A 15,523-nucleotide genomic window follows, 5' to 3' on the forward strand; every position below is an offset into this window, starting at 1 on the left:
GTCACAAGGAGTTTTACGCCAAGTCGCTTCTTTCTTTCTTAAACTTTGTTTTAGTTTTCTGAGTTGATTGGTGAACCAAGGTTGTCTGTTGGAGGCATTGGTGTGAGATTTTTTTATAGTTGAAGGGCAGAGCTTGTTTGCTATATTTTCTGTTATATTATTCCAGGAGCGAATTTTCTGTTATATTATTCCAGGAGCGAATTTCAATTTCCAAAAACCAACTATTTTATTTCTATACCCATTGCCGTTCAATTGTCTATGTAACACTTGTAGGAGAGGATTCTGCTATAGGTGTTTCAATTGTGGTTATATTAATTTGCTGTGCATCAATAAACTGTTGTAATTGATTTACTTGATGAAAAACATAAATTTGCTCTCCTTTCTTTAACTCACATCTGCATGGAAAACGTAATAGAAATACGAATCCCATTGAGACAATTTGTTGACGCAAGGCTAAAAATTCCTTGCGTCTACTCCTGGTAATTGGTGCCAAATCAGGATATAACTTGACCACTTGGCCATGAAAACTGGTTGGGAATTTTTTTAAGTACTTTTTCATAACATTAGTAACATCCTGAGCTGTAAGAAATGATACTATTAATGTGTTCCTATGTACGACATCTAACGTAGAGTCTACCAGGAAATTGGTCAGATTTGCTGGGACTTGAGTCCTTTGGGTAAGAAAATAACAGGTATTAATTTGAGGAATATCTTCCTCAGAATAGGATAATTTTTCTCTGAGAAATCTTTTCAATGACAAATAAGGTAATTCTGCCAAAACCTGTGGAAAGTTGGTTATTCTTACGTTTAGATGCCGTAACCTATTTTCTATAATCTCCAACCGTCTAGCACTAGCCATCTGGTCCTTAATCAAGCCTACATTTACTTGTTGTAATGATTTCACATCTTTCTCATTTTCTGTTAACCTACGTATCGTCTCAATGTTTTGGGTCTGTACATTTGAGAATTTTCCTTGAAATTCTACTGTTACATTGTCCATTTTTTTCTCCATTCGAGTCATAGCACAACTTAATCCATTAACAGCCTCTAAAATCCTTTCAAGGGTTACCTGAACAATTCAGAAGTTGCCTGCAGTAGATTTCCACTGTTTTGGAGCAACGGTTCCCCCTGTTCTGTATCCCTTTCCAACGGGATTTGCAGAACCTCACCATTGTCCATACTGCGTTGGTTTGGAGGTGGACGGCTGTCTGGGCTGAGGGAGGCTTCTTCCTGGGGAGTACCCGGATCTCCATTTCCTGTACTCCCAACGGAGTCCTCAGCTCCTCGCTGTTCCAGTTGGATCAAAAATTTGTTAATTTCCAGCTGAGTAGAGGCAGAGGATGGGGGTGTCGAGGGAAAGACCCGGATCTTACCTTTCCTCTTTGCTGGCATAACGAAATTCTTAAGTTCTTAAACACAAGCAGTGAGTCCGTAAAACTCTTCAAGGGAAATAGTTCAATCTGCTCACAAAAACTTAAACAGACTGACTGCTCAAACAAACTCAAACTACTCGAACTAAGTTGAACAAAGTCGTGCGCGCCCCTTGGGCGCACGCGGCTTCGGCGACGCACCGGCGGCGACGATGCGCCGCAGGAGTGGGCCTTTTCAGGTGGTAGTTGGCGCCTCCCTCTGACGTCAAGCTCGGCGGTCGGTGCTGGTGCCGGAACGGGCCAGCGAAGGCAAAACTTGAGCAGTCAAAATCAGGTAAAGGTTTTCTCACCGGCACCTCCACTATTCTGCCGCAGGAGTGGGCCTTTTCAGGTGGTAGTTGGCGCCTCCCTCTGACATCAGGCTCGGCGGTCGGGGCTGGTGCCGGAACGGGCCAGCGAAGGCAAAACTTGAGCAGTCAAAATCAGGTAAAGGTTTTCTCACCGGCACCTCCACTATTCTGCCGCAGGAGTGGGCCTTTTCAGGTGGTAGTTGGCGCCTCCCTCTGACATCAGGCTCGGCGGTCGGGGCTGGTGCCGGAACGGGCCAGCGAAGGCAAAACTTGAGCAGTCAAAATCAGGTAAAGGTTTTCTCACCGGCACCTCCACTATTCTGCCGCAGGAGTGGGCCTTTTCAGGTGGTAGTTGGCGCCTCCCTCTGACATCAGGCTCGGCGGTCGGGGCTGGTGCCGGAACGGGCCAGCGAAGGCAAAACTTGAGCAGTCAAAATCAGGTAAAGGTTTTCTCACCGGCACCTCCACTATTCTGCCGCAGGAGTGGGCCTTTTCAGGTGGTAGTTGGCGCCTCCCTCTGACGTCAGGCTCGGCGGTCGGGGCTGGTGCCGGAACGGGCCAGCGAAGGCAAAACTTGAGCAGTCAAAATCAGGTAAAGGTTTTCTCACCGGCACCTCCCGTTCCTTGACTTGTTACAACGCACCTTGGCACAGTTCCACCAGTGAACAGAAAAACTGATGCCACCTATCTGGTTAAATCAGCTCCAGAGTTTCACAAAAGCCAACTGCCCCATCAAGCCGTAGTCATTGAGTCTGCCCAGAAGAAAGCCAAGAGATCACGGCCTCATTCTTCTGCCCCTCCAGGTAAAGAACAGAAATCCTTGGATGCCTTCGGACGAAGGGTGTTCCATGGTTCTATGCTGATGGCACGTATAGCAGCCTACCAGCTAAACATGACTCAGTACTCAAGAAATCTTTAGAAGAAAGTCCAATAATTCTCTGAGACCCTACCGGAAGAATATCAAGAAGGGCTCACTGCAATCCTCAAAAAGGAAAGCATGAAGTTAGGACAGCATACATCTTTGAAACAGCCTCAAGAATATCAGCAGCAGGCGTAAGCGCCAGATGCTGGGCATGGCTCAAGTCTTCTGACCTACACCAGGAAGTCCAAGAAAGGTTGGCAGACCTCCCATGTACAGGGGACAATTTGTTTGGCGACAAAATTCAGGAAACAGTGGCTCAACTAAAGGATCACCATGACACCTTGTGTCAGCTGTCCACTCTCCCCTCGGACTTCCCATCTACCATTGGCTCCTGATATCGTATCGTACGACATATAAATCTTGTCCATAATACATAACCTATTATATAATTCTAACGCCATTTGGTCGAACCCCTTGCCAAACTTTTCCCTTTAGTCTTTAATTCTCTGGTCACGGTGGGGAAATTCCCGGCTCAGGGCAATCTAGTATACGTGACTCTGATCCCCAAGCCGGGGAAAGATCCTTTACAGCCTACTTCGTATCGTCCCATTTCTTTGTTAAATGTGGACCATAAACTTATGGCAAACATTTTAGCGGACAGGCTGGGGGAGATAATGCCACATTTGATTAAACCAGGCCAGGTGGGCTTTGTTAAGAAGCGGTATGCCCTCACGAACATCCGGCGGGTGACAGCGGCCATGGCGCTATGTCCATAGAACTGATATTCATAGAAATATACATAGAAACATAGAAATGACGGCAGAAGAAGACCAAATGGTCCATCCAGTCTGCCCAGCAAGCTTTCACACTTTTTTTTTTCATACTTTTCTGTTACTCTTGTCCCTTTAGATAACTTTTTTGGTTCTATTTCTCTTCCACCCCCGCCATTGTAGATAGCAGTGCTGGAGCTGCCTCTAAGTGAAGTATCTAGCTAATTGGTTTGGGGTAGTAACCGCCATAATAAGCAAGCTACTCCCACGCTTGTTTATCCAGCCTGTGCAACTCAGTCCTTGTTGGTTGTTTGAATACAAATCCTCTTTTCTTCATTCCCCCTACCATTGAAACAGTGAGCTGCGCTGGATATGTATTCTAAGTGAAGTATCAGGCTTGATTCGGGGTAGTAACCGCCGTAACAATCAAGCTACACCCATGCGTATTTGTTTTACCCAGACTATGTAATTCAGAACTTGTTGGTAGTTGTCTGAATATAAATCATCTTTTCTTCATTCCCCCTGCCGTTGAAGCAGAGAGCTATGCTGGATATGCATTGAAAGTGAAGTATCAGGCATTTTGGGTTTGGGGTAGTAACCGCCGTAACAAGCAAGCTACTCCCATGCTTTTATGTAAAGGCAAATCCTTTTTTTCCACACTTCCTCTTGCCGTTGAAGCATAGACCAATGTTGGAGTTGCATTAACCGTGTGTATGTTTATTGAATAAGGATATTAATCTCCAGGTAGTAGCTGTCATTCCCACAAGCCACCCCATGCCTCTTCTCTTCATTCACATCCTCTAGATTTTATGGATCCACAGTATTTATCCCATGCCCCTTTGAAATCCTTCACAGTTTTGGTCTTCACCACTTCTTTATTGCCAGTCTAGATGCCGAAAAGGCCTTCGATCGGGTGGAATGGGGTTTTCTGTTTCACTTGCTTCAATTAATGGGGTTGGGGGGGGGGGGGTTCTTTCAGGCCATTCAGTTACTTTATCACTGTTCGGCGGCCTCTATATTGGTCAATGGGATGCATTCCTCACCATTTCAGGTGTTGCGAGGCACGCGCCAGGGTTGCCCATTGTCCCCTTTGTTGTTCCTTCTCACTTTAGAGCCTATGTTATTAGCTAAACAAGAATCCCCTACCATACGGGGTCTACAGTTTCATCATGAGTGGTGGAGGGAGATCTTTAAGTACATTGCCTTTGCTGATGATGTATTAGTATTTCTGACAGATCCCCAGAAATCTCTGCTGGCTCTGCTGGAGCTTTTTTCCATTTTTGGTATGATCTCTGGTTTGCGAATCAACTGGGGAAAGTAGGAGGTCCTGGCCTTTCTAAATACTGTCAAAGAATGCTAGCGGGGTACTTTCCCCCTTCAGTGGGTGGGGAACTCAATTAACTACCTTGGGATTTACGTGTCAACTGATTTGTCCACCATGTATGATCTTAACATTACAGGGTTGCTGAAAGTCACTCAGACTAAACTATGCACTTGGCGGCACCTACCTGTATTTTTGGGGGGCCGTATTAACTTGTTCAAACTGGTTCTCTTGCCTAAATGGCTATTTGTGCTGCAAAATCTCCCACTTTCACTCAAGTGCCAGGATTTGGGGAAGGTCGATAGGATGATGTGCTTCTTCTGCCAGGGGGAAAAAGCTTGTGTTCCCCTTGCCTGGTTAAAATTGAAGTGGGGGTTCAGGGGTATGGGAGCCCCAGACCTCTTCAGGTATAATATGGTGGCTAATTTACGGTTGGTCCGAGATTGGCTTCTAGGGGAATCAGTATTTGTCAATATCATGGCAGAGCACATTCTGATAGCCCCCCTAGACCTTAAATTTGTTCTCATGGGTGGCTCTGCCCTCTGTACTGGCGCAGGACCCCTTAATTATGCCCCTCTGGAAAGCTTGGAATTTTCTCACTAACCATCTAGGATTACCCAGAATCTGCTCTTATCTTTTGCCCATAAGGGGGAACCTAGAGTTTTTGCCTGGCTCTCACTACACTGGCCTGCGAGGATCGGGGCAAAAGGGCATTACGCATCTGGGTCATCTGCTGGATGCCAAGGGCAACATATTATCCTTCGACACGTTGAAAGAAATATATGGGCTGACAGGGGTACGCTTATTTGGCTATTTGCAAATTCGGCACTATATTCATTCCCTGGCACCCACCACCAAGCAACCTTCTCCTTTTCTAGCCCTGGATACTTTCTTTCAACTTGAAGGTTGGCAACCTCCCTCCTTATCAGTATATTACAAAGGGTTACTAGAGGCTAATTATAAGGCCACGTATCTTACATCCATGGAGCATTGGGGGCATGATGGGGACTTCTTTGTACCTCTAGCGGTTTTTTTCAGCCTGTATGCAGAACATGACTAAGGTCACTGGTAATATGTACTTTAGGGAAATGCAATTCAAATTTTTGCAGAGAGCTTATGTCTCCCCCAAAATTGCCTATCATGCCCGGCTGGCTTCCACTGCACTGTGTCCATGCTGTCACCTAGCGGCCGGGACATTGTCTCATGTTTTTTGGGCCTGCCCTTTCCTTCAAAAATATTGGGTGAAGATTGTGGATTACTTGCGGGCCTTATTAGCTGTCCACCTCCCCATACATGCTTTTATCTGATTGCATTCCCCGGCCACTTATTCGGGGGGGGGGGGGGGGGGGCAATTGTCTGTTTCTTAGGAAAGCCTGGGAGGTGGGGAAAAAGGTTATTTTACTATATTGGAGGGAGACTGACCCACCCTCTTTCTGGACTTCACGAAGCTATCTTCACTGGATGATACAGATGGACAATTTGGCCTCGGGATCCTCACCGCAACACCACCGTAACTTCTTACGAACTTGGGAGGACTATTTGCGGGCATTGCCACATCGCTCCTGAAGCTGGATACTTAATGACTGAACATCACGCCTGGGCTCTGTTTCTGGTGGACTTGTCAACAGCAGGAAATGGTTACTAATGGATCAAGTGGGGGGGGGGGGGGGGGGGGGGGGGTTGGCTGCTGAACAGGGAAGGGGGTGGTATAAAGTACGAGAGCATTCGGTGGGTTGGGAATTCAAGCTGTATACTTTTGTAACTTAGAATCGGGGATGTATAAGAAAACACACATCTCATGTTCCGGGTTGTCTGTCAACTCGTTTCTCTTTACTAAAACAGTTTTTCACTAAATGATCTGGAAAGGAATACAAGTCGTAATGTTAGGAAATTTGCAGATGATACAAAATTATTCAGAGTAGTTAAATCACAAGCGGATTGTGATACATTACAGGAGGACCTTGCAAGACTGGATGGAAGATTGGGCATCCAAATGGCAATGAAATTTAATGTGGACAAGTGCAATGTGTTGCATATAGGGAATAATAACCCTTGCTGTAGTTGCATGATGATAGGTTCCATATTAGGAGCTACCACCCAGGAAACAAAAAAAGATCTAGGCATCATAGTGGATAATACTTTGAAATAGTCAGCTCAGTGTGCTGTAGCAGTCAAAAAAGCAAACAATGTTAGGGATTTTTAGGAAGGGCATGGTTAATAAAACAGAAAATGTCATAATGGCTCTGTACTGCCCCATGGTGAGACTGCAGCTTGAATACTGTGTACAATTCTGGTCGCCGCATCTCAAAAAAAAAGATAGTTGCCATGGAGAAGGTACAGAGAAGGGCTACCAAAATGATAAGGGGAATGGAACAGCTCCCCTATGAGGTTAGGGCTGTTCGGCTTAGAGAAGAGACAGCTGAGGGGGATTATGATAGAGGTCTTTAATGAGTAGATGTGAATTAATTATTTACACTTTCAGATAACAGAATGAGTAGGGGGCATTCCATGAAGTTAGCAAGTAGCACATTTAAGACTAATCGGAGAAAATTCTTTTTCACTCAACTCACAATAAAGCTCTGGAATTTGTTGCCAGTTGTTGTTTTCAGTTTTTATTTTTAGGACTTAGTGTTGATTACAACAAAAACAGGGTAAACTGATGGAAAAAATGACTTGCCATTTTTCTAGGTAAATATTTTTGTTAAATTCCCAATAAAAAATTTGTTAACACACTAAAAACAAAGATCCCTACCTATAAAACAAAAAAACCCCAATCCCTTGGTCACCTGGCGCTAATGACTGCAGAAGGTAGTTGACAGTGTACGAACGGGATGCTGAAGGAGCACGTGTACACATGTTCAGTCCCACCCCTCCAAACCCCTTGTAGTACCGGCTCCTGAAAGTCAGCATAGGCACAGCAAGTAGAACTAGCAGGCACCAGGGCAGTGAATGCACATACATGTGCATGTCACATTCTGCTACTAGCAGATAAGAGTAAAGGATGGGAGGAACATGACAGACTAAGGTAGAAACGAGAGAGGTAGATGAGGCACTGAGAGAAGGGACCATGGAAAGCTGAGAATAAAGCAAGAAAGTAGAGGGTTTAGAAACAGTTGAGAGCTAGAGGGGGAGAGTTGAGAAAGCCAAGTAAGGTTAAGAGGAAGAGAGGGGAGAAAGAGGTTAGAGGTTGAAAGGATACAAAAAGGAAGGCAGGGAGAAGTTAAGGGGTGCTGGACAACACAACTGGATAAGAAAATGAGACCTGAGATGAAGAAAGGAGGAACAGGTTAGGGCTCTTCAGACTGGAAAAGAGGACAGGGATTATGACAGAAGTTTCTGAAATCATGAGTGGGGCAGACAGGCTAATAGGGAAGTTATAGTACTAAGATTAGGGCATACTCCAGGAAGCTAACTAGATTTTACAAATTGGAGAAAGTATTTTTTTTTCTCTCAATGCACAATCGAGCTGTGAAATATGTTGCTGGAGGATGCGATCAAGGCATCTAGCATAGCTGAGGTTAAAAGGGATTTGGACAAGTTCCTAGAAGAAAAGTCCATTCACTATTAGCCAGATGGCTTTACCAAGTCTACCACGTGTCCCTGGAAATAACTGGATTTACTTTTTGGGATCTGCTGGGTTCTTCCTAGTGACCCAGATTGGCCATTGTCAGACAGGATGCCGAGTTCAACAGACCTCTGGTCTGACCTAACATTTTATGTTCTTATAAGAGATACATTTTGGTAAAAGATGGAGAAAGGAGACTAAAGCAGAAAGAAAACCAGGAAAATGATTCAGAAGACAGTCAAGAGAAAAGATTCAGCTTGGAGAAGAGACGGCTGAGGGGGAATATTATAGAGGTCTTTAAGATCATGAGAGGTCTTGAACGAGTAGATGTGACTCTGTTATTTTCACTTTCGAATAATAGAAGGACTAGGGGGCACTCCATGAAGTTAGCAAGTAGCACATTTAAAACTAATCGGAGAAAATTCTTTTTCACTCAACGCACAATAAAGCTCTGGAATTTGTTGCCAGAGGATGTGGTTAGTGCAGTTAGTGTAGCTGGGTTCAAAAAAGGTTTGGATAAGTTCTTGGAGGAGAAGTCCATTAACGGCTATTAATCAATTTTACTTAGGGAATAGCCACTGCTATTAATTGCATCAGTAGCATGGGATCTTCTTGGTGTTTGGGTGATTGCCAGGTTCTTGTGGCCTGGTTTTGGCCTCTGTTGGAAACAGGATGCTGGGCTTGATGGACCCTTGGTCTGACCCAGCATGGCAATTTCTTATGTTCTTAAGATTGCAAACCCTCTAATGAAAAATCTCAGACAAAGGTAGAATTGTTTTATTTTTGGTAGTTATTTGAATATGTAACATTGATGTATTAAACAATTACATTTTTTGTACAAATTTGAATTATTTAAAAGCATATAATAACTGACAAGTGTCCTAATTTACAACTTAAATGAGACATTTTTTTATATCCTCCAAGTTAGGCAATAAGATTTTCTAGCTAGCAAACGTTTGAGAGCCTGAAGCCCTGCCACACTCTTCTGTCCCCGTCCCCGCCCCCCAAGAAAACAAAAGAGATGAGGTATGAAGGGAACACTGGGCAATGCTATGGAAAGGGAGGAGAGGTTATTTTTATTCAGCCTTCTCAGTGATTTGAAAAATTAATCACTTCTCATAAAAGGAGTGGGCCTGCACTAGATGATCAGATTTGGGAGCATACGATAAGGGTGTTAAATCAAGACAAATGTTACCATCGGAAACTGAGGCACTGAATTATATCAGCTTTCCAAAGGAATTGCTTCCACCTAACTGATTGTATTCACAATTTAGCTTAGCAGCAATTTGTCTATAGGGCATAAAAAATATATATATACAGTATGTAAATCTCCTCTTAAGTCTTGGGGATGGGTGGGAAGCACACATATTGAGGAACCAAGATGTACTAAAAGCCGAAAAGAGCTAGGATGATGCTCTCTGTTGTTCTGTAAAGGGTGATTCGTAAACTTCCATCGGCGGACAGGTGCAGACTAAATGTTGATCTCCATAGATGTCATCAATTCGAGCAATTGTGGGCCAGAATTTGCTGTCTGGTTTCACAAAAGGCTAAGCCGGGAGGGAAAAAAACAAAAATGTATATTCAGAAATTGCAAAATAATCCTTTTAAAATCCCACGGTTCCCACTTTTGAATTTACTGCTAGAACCATTGTCTCCTGTTGCACACACTCGCTCAGACTGATCAATTTAAGTCCACCACAAGCCCTGCCTATAATTCAGGTAGGCACATGTGAGTGGGGTTTACTGAATCATCGATTCAGCAGAGTTTACCTGTAACATTTGTTCTCCCAGGACACCAGGGTGTTAGCCCTCACATATGGGTGACATCATCAGATGGAGCCCTGTCATAGAACACTTTTGTCAAAGTTCCTAGAACTTTGACTGGCACACTGAGCACGCCCAGCATGCCACTAACTCTGTGGCCACATGGGGTCCCCCTTCAGTCTCATTTGTAGCAAAAAGTACAACCAAAAAATAGAATAAGAAAATGGTAACGAACCCAACTCTATGGGGTGGCGGGCGGGTTTCATGAGGACTAACATCCTCCTGTCCTGGGAGAACACCTGTTACAGGTAAGCAACTCTGCTTTCTCCCAGGACAAGAAGGATGGTAGTCCTCACATATGGGTGAATAGCAAGCTACAGGCTGAGCCATAGGTATGAGGCAAAGCAGCACCAAACATGTGCAACAGGCACAACTGGGGTGCTGTTGGCAAGGATGAGGCAGCCTGAAATTCACAGCGGATCGAGGTAGGATGAGTTGGGTTCCTACACTGGAAACAAATTTCTTAGGACAGACTGGCCAAAGACTGAATCCTTTCTTCCAGCCTTGCCAGACAGTAGTGAGCTGCGAAGGTGTGGAGAGCGCTCCATGTCACAGCCCTGCAGATATCAGCAATCGGTACTGAACGGTAGTGTGCTACTGACGTTGCCATTTCTCTGAGTGTGCCTTCCCTCGTCCCTGTAGTGGAAGGCATGCTTGCTGGTAACAGAATGCAATGCAGTCTGCCCACCACATTCTCAAGTTTGTTCTTATCAAGAGAGACAAAGTTGGGTGGCCTTCCTGTGGGCTGTAGTGCGGTCTAAGTAAAACGCAAGAGCACGCTTACAGGCCAAGGTGTGCAGAGCTTGCTCACCTGGGTGAGCGTGAGGTCTTGGAAAGAAAGTGGGCAAGACTATGGACTGATTTAAATGGAAATCAGTGACCTCCTTAGGAAGAAATTTAGGGTGAGTTCGGAGAACCACCCAGTCATGGAGGAACCTTGTGTAGGTCACAAGGGACTATAACTCACTCACCCTGAACAGACGTGATGGCTACTAGGAAAAGTACTTTCCATGTAAGGTATCTGAGTTTGCAGGAGTGCAAGGGCTCAAAAGGAGTGTGCATGAGCTGTGCAAGTACGACATTGAGGTCCCATGCCACGACCGGTGGCTGTAGAGGAGGAATAAGCTGTAATAAGCCTCTCAAAGCGACTCACCAGGGGTTGAGCCGTTATCGGAGCAACCCCTATTCCTTGATAAGCAGAAATGGCACTAAGGTGCACTTGGATAGATGACGTCTGGAGGCCAGATTCCGAGAGGTGGGGCAAGAAAAGGGATTCAAGGCCTTCTATGTGTACCACAAGGTAAATCTCTTCCATTTAGAGCGGTAGGATTTCCACATGGAAGGCTTCCGTAAAGCTACGAGGACTTGAGAAACGTCACTTGAAAGGTTGAGTAGTATCATCAACCTTTCAACATCCAGGCAATCACAGACAGCGTCTCGAGGTTTGGGTGGCATAACCTGCCATGATTCTGTGTTATGAGGTTGGGCGACGTGCCCAGGCAAATGGGGTCCTGGACAAAAAGGTTGAGAAGTATGGGAAACCAAATTTGGCGTGGCCACTACAGGGCTATGAGTCATTAAGTCCCGGTCCTGTTGTAGCTTCACGAGAGTCTTGCTTATTAGCAGAATCGGAGGATATGCATAAAGCAGGCCTGTGTTCCAGGGATAGGCAAAGGCATCCATGGCTGGTGCTTGACAGTCCCTGTGTAGGGAGCAGAAGCGTTCCACTTTGCAGTTCTGACTGGACACAAAGAGGTCAATGGTCGGCTGACCCCACCTGTGGAAGATTCTGCTCACTACCAAGGGATCCAGAGACCACTCGAGGGGCTGGAAACATCGGCTGAGGCAATCCACCAGTGCATTCTGTTTGCCCGCTAGATAAGTGGCTCACAGAAGTATGGAATGCAACAAGGCCCAGGCCCAGATCTGCACCGCCTCCTGGCAGAGCAGGTAAGAGCCCGTGCCCCCCTGTTTGTTCAGGTACCACATTGCAACTTGGTTGTCTGTTTGAATCAAGACAACTTTGTTGGAGAGGCAGTCCTGGAATGCATAAAGGGCGTAGCGCATCGCCCGAAGCTCCAGAAAGTTGATTTGATGGGTCGCTTCGGCTGTTGTCCAAGTTCCTTGAGTTTGAAGGCCTTGGACATGGGCTCCCCAACCTAGGCTGGAAGTGTCCATAGTTAAGGTTACCCGAGGAGCCGGTTGCTGGAAAGGAAGACCCATTTGTAAGTTGGCTTTGTGTGTCCACCAGGGAAGGGACAGACGAAGCTGGCTGGTTATGTGTACCATGAATGACAGCGGTTGAGTAGCCTGTCGCCACTGAGATTTTAGAGTCCATTGGGTCACTCATGGCAAGGCGTGCCATGGGGTTGATGCCATATGGCCGAGCATCTTGAGTAGTTGGCCAGCAGAGGCTCTTTTCCGACAGCAGATAAAGTTTGCAAGATTGGACAGCGTAATCGCACGGTCGTTGGGTAAGAATGCTCTGGAAAGTGTCGTTTCTAGGTCTGCTCCTATAAAGGAGAGAAGATGAGACGGTGTAAACTGGGATTTGGAGTAATTGATTAGAAATCCCAATGAGTTCAGAAGCCTTATGGTTAGACCAAGAGAGTCTAGGGCTCCTAGTTTGGAGTGGCTTTTTATGAGCCAGTCGACCAGGTATGGAAAAACATATATGCCTCAGCTGTGTAACTGTGCAGCTACGACTGCCAGGCACTTCATAAAAAGACTCGAGGTGCCAAGGCTAGGCCGAATGACAGTACCTTGTATTGGAGTGATTGTGAGGAGGGCAGATCGCAATATGGGTGTATGCGTCTTGAAGGTCCAGAGAGCAGAGCCAATCCCCTTGTTGAAGTAAAAGGATGGTGCCCAGGGATACCATTCTGAACCGTTCCTTGCAAAGAAATGTATTCAAGGCACGGAGATCCAGAATAGGCTGGAGTCCAGCAGTCTTTTTTGGAATTAGGAAGTATCTGGACCAGAACCCCTTTCCTTGCTGATTTGGTGGAACCGGTTCCAAGGCTCTGACCAACAGAAGGATTGAGAGCTCTGACTTGGACTTTTCCTGTGTGGTCGTCCCAGGTCCAGAATGGATTGGGTGGGAAGTCAGGGGTATTTTTGAAAAATTTAGATGGTAACCGTGAGCTACGATGGACAATACCCACTGGTCTGTGGTAATTGGATGCCAATTTGCTGCAAAGTGGCAAAGGCAGTCCCTCACTGGAATATGGCTGCTGCACTCTGGAAAAGATGTTCATGTCCCTTCTGAGGTGCCCAAGCCGGTCGTGCACGGGATGCAGGAGGGTAATATCTGCGTGGCTTGTAAAATTGTTTTCTGGGTTCTCTACGTGTGACTCTGCGGGTTACAGAGGGAACATCTGTGGAGACAGTTGACAACTGGCGCAGGGTCTCATGGTGGTCCTTTAATTGGGCCACTGCGTCCTGGATGTTATCCCTGAATAGGTTGTCTCCTGTACAGGGTAGATCTGCCAGTTTGTCCTGCACTTCTTACGCCAGGCCCAGCATCTAGCACTGATGCCCACTGCCGAGACTCTGGATGCTGTTTCAAAGGAGTCATAAGCAGCTCTGACTTCATGCTTGCCTGCTTCTGTTCCTTTCTGCAGGATGTAGAACTAAGTCTCGTAAGGCTTTCAGCACTGCCTCTTAGATGATGTGATCCAATTCCTCCCGGGAAGCTGGCATGAGTGGCATGGCTATTGGGATAGGAGGCAGGCTAGGTATTACTGGAGCTTCCACAGGGGTCCGTGGAGGCTCGGTGCCTGGCACCGGTATCTGTGGAGAACGCCTAGGGGTCCCGGGTCCAGAGGAGGATGGGGGCTCCTCCCCGGGCCCTCTTTGCAGGCAGCTCAATGGAAGTCTATGCCGCTGCGGTACCGGTGCCGGCACCGGTCGGGAACACTCTTTGGTGCCGGTGTCTATTTCCCTCAGTGCTCGGTCCGGTCTTTCCCAGGCACAGAGGATGATAACGCTGATGTCCTCGATGGAGTCTGACATGGATGGTCACCCTGTCCACAATGCTCCTGGCGAATTGTCTCAGAGGTTGATGGACCCTCCATGGTCGGTGGCACTTGAACTGGCATCGATGGAGTAGTGCGTTTTGAAGCGAACAACTGCTCCATTTTGTCCAGGTGGATGCGCCGGCCTTTGGGGGTCATTTGTACACAACTAGGGCATCGACGGACATTGTGCGAGGCGCCTAAGCACAAAACTCAGACTTCATGTGGGTCCGTTATGGACATGGTCCTCGGACACTCTGAGCATTTTCTAAACCCCAGTCACCATGTCAAAAATTGGTGGGCATGCGGTCTGTGACAGTCGGGCACTGAAGCGGTAAACCGCCGGGAACAGACGGCAAGTACTGGAAAAACCGCTTACCAAGCGTCTGAGGGAACGGAGCGCGATGGGGGACCCTGGTGAGGGATTTTTAAGATAAACTTCAAATATTTCCGTGAGGAAAGTTGTGAGAAATCTCACAGCGCTCCTAAATCGCAAGGCAACTGCTGCGCAGAAAACAAAAGAGATTGAAGGGGACCCCTGGTGGCTACAGGGTTAGTAGAATGCTGGGAAACTTTGACAAAAGTGTTCCATGACAGGGCTCCATCTGATGATGTCACCCATACGTGAGGATTACCATCCTGCTTGTCCTGGGAGAACTTACAGATCACTTTTGGACTGGATTATTTAGCAGGTTTATTCGCAGGACTTGTTTTTAACACTTCTACTCTAAAGTTGTTTAATAGAATGAGTTACAAGGGCAAAACTGTGCATCTTTTTAGACAGATTACAATCTGACCACCATAAATTAAAGAGAAAGTTTGGGTTGAGTGAAGTGGGCCAAGTATTTAGAGACTACCACAGAAGACATTTACTATCAATCCGTACTTCAGAACCAATATATGGGGAAAAGGGGGGAGCTCTGTCGGCTGCATGATTTTACTTCAGCTGACAGCTATCACACAGACTCTGAATTACTGTCTCCTGTCCAACAGAGCCCAGGAGAATTTGTACTGACGTGTCATTCATGGATGACCACATGCTTCAGATCCAAAACTACTAATGTGTTACTTTGTACTACATATGTTAATTTTAATCTGAGCATGTCATTTAAAAAAAAAATGCTGGAGAGCACCAAAAAGCAGATAAGATTCTACAAAGTGAGACACGACATCCAAGTGTGGAATGATTGGTCCAGTCCACCAGACTGGGCTGCAGTTCCATACTCACAAGAGGGAAAGCTGCAACTTCTCTTGAGTAAGGACGATCCCATTTAGAAGAAGCAATACAACTCAAGGTGTGTGGCGCCATCTGCAATGAACACACACAACAACATTTGAACATGCAAAGGGTTGCGCATCTTGCAGATGTGGTGGTGACAAGACGTGTGCTAGGTAAACTGTCTTGACAAACTAAGCACTGCAATAGCTCGACACTGGCTGCACGG

General features: G+C 46.1%; 1 protein-coding gene across 3 annotated transcripts in view; it reads right to left on the reverse strand.

The window, feature by feature from the left end:
- Nucleotides 1–8,999: 8,999 nt before the first annotated feature.
- The window catches only part of GLDC (glycine decarboxylase), a 192,215-nt gene continuing 185,691 nt past the window's right edge, over nt 9,000–15,523 (reverse strand). For 2 of the 3 annotated variants that reach the window (XM_029614136.1, XM_029614144.1), the window contains 2 exons: nt 15,307–15,387; nt 9,642–9,785 (listed from right to left, as the gene is read on the reverse strand). In XM_029614136.1, coding sequence (XP_029469996.1) covers nt 9,642–9,785; nt 15,307–15,387 — 225 coding nt within the window. Of the gene's footprint in view, nt 9,786–15,306; nt 15,388–15,523 lie in introns of all 3 variants that reach the window. The other variant, XM_029614128.1, reaches the window with a different exon arrangement.

The sequence above is a fragment of the Rhinatrema bivittatum genome, chromosome 1 (genome assembly GCF_901001135.1).
Source record: "Rhinatrema bivittatum chromosome 1, aRhiBiv1.1, whole genome shotgun sequence".
Classification (NCBI taxonomy): domain Eukaryota; kingdom Metazoa; phylum Chordata; class Amphibia; order Gymnophiona; family Rhinatrematidae; genus Rhinatrema; species Rhinatrema bivittatum.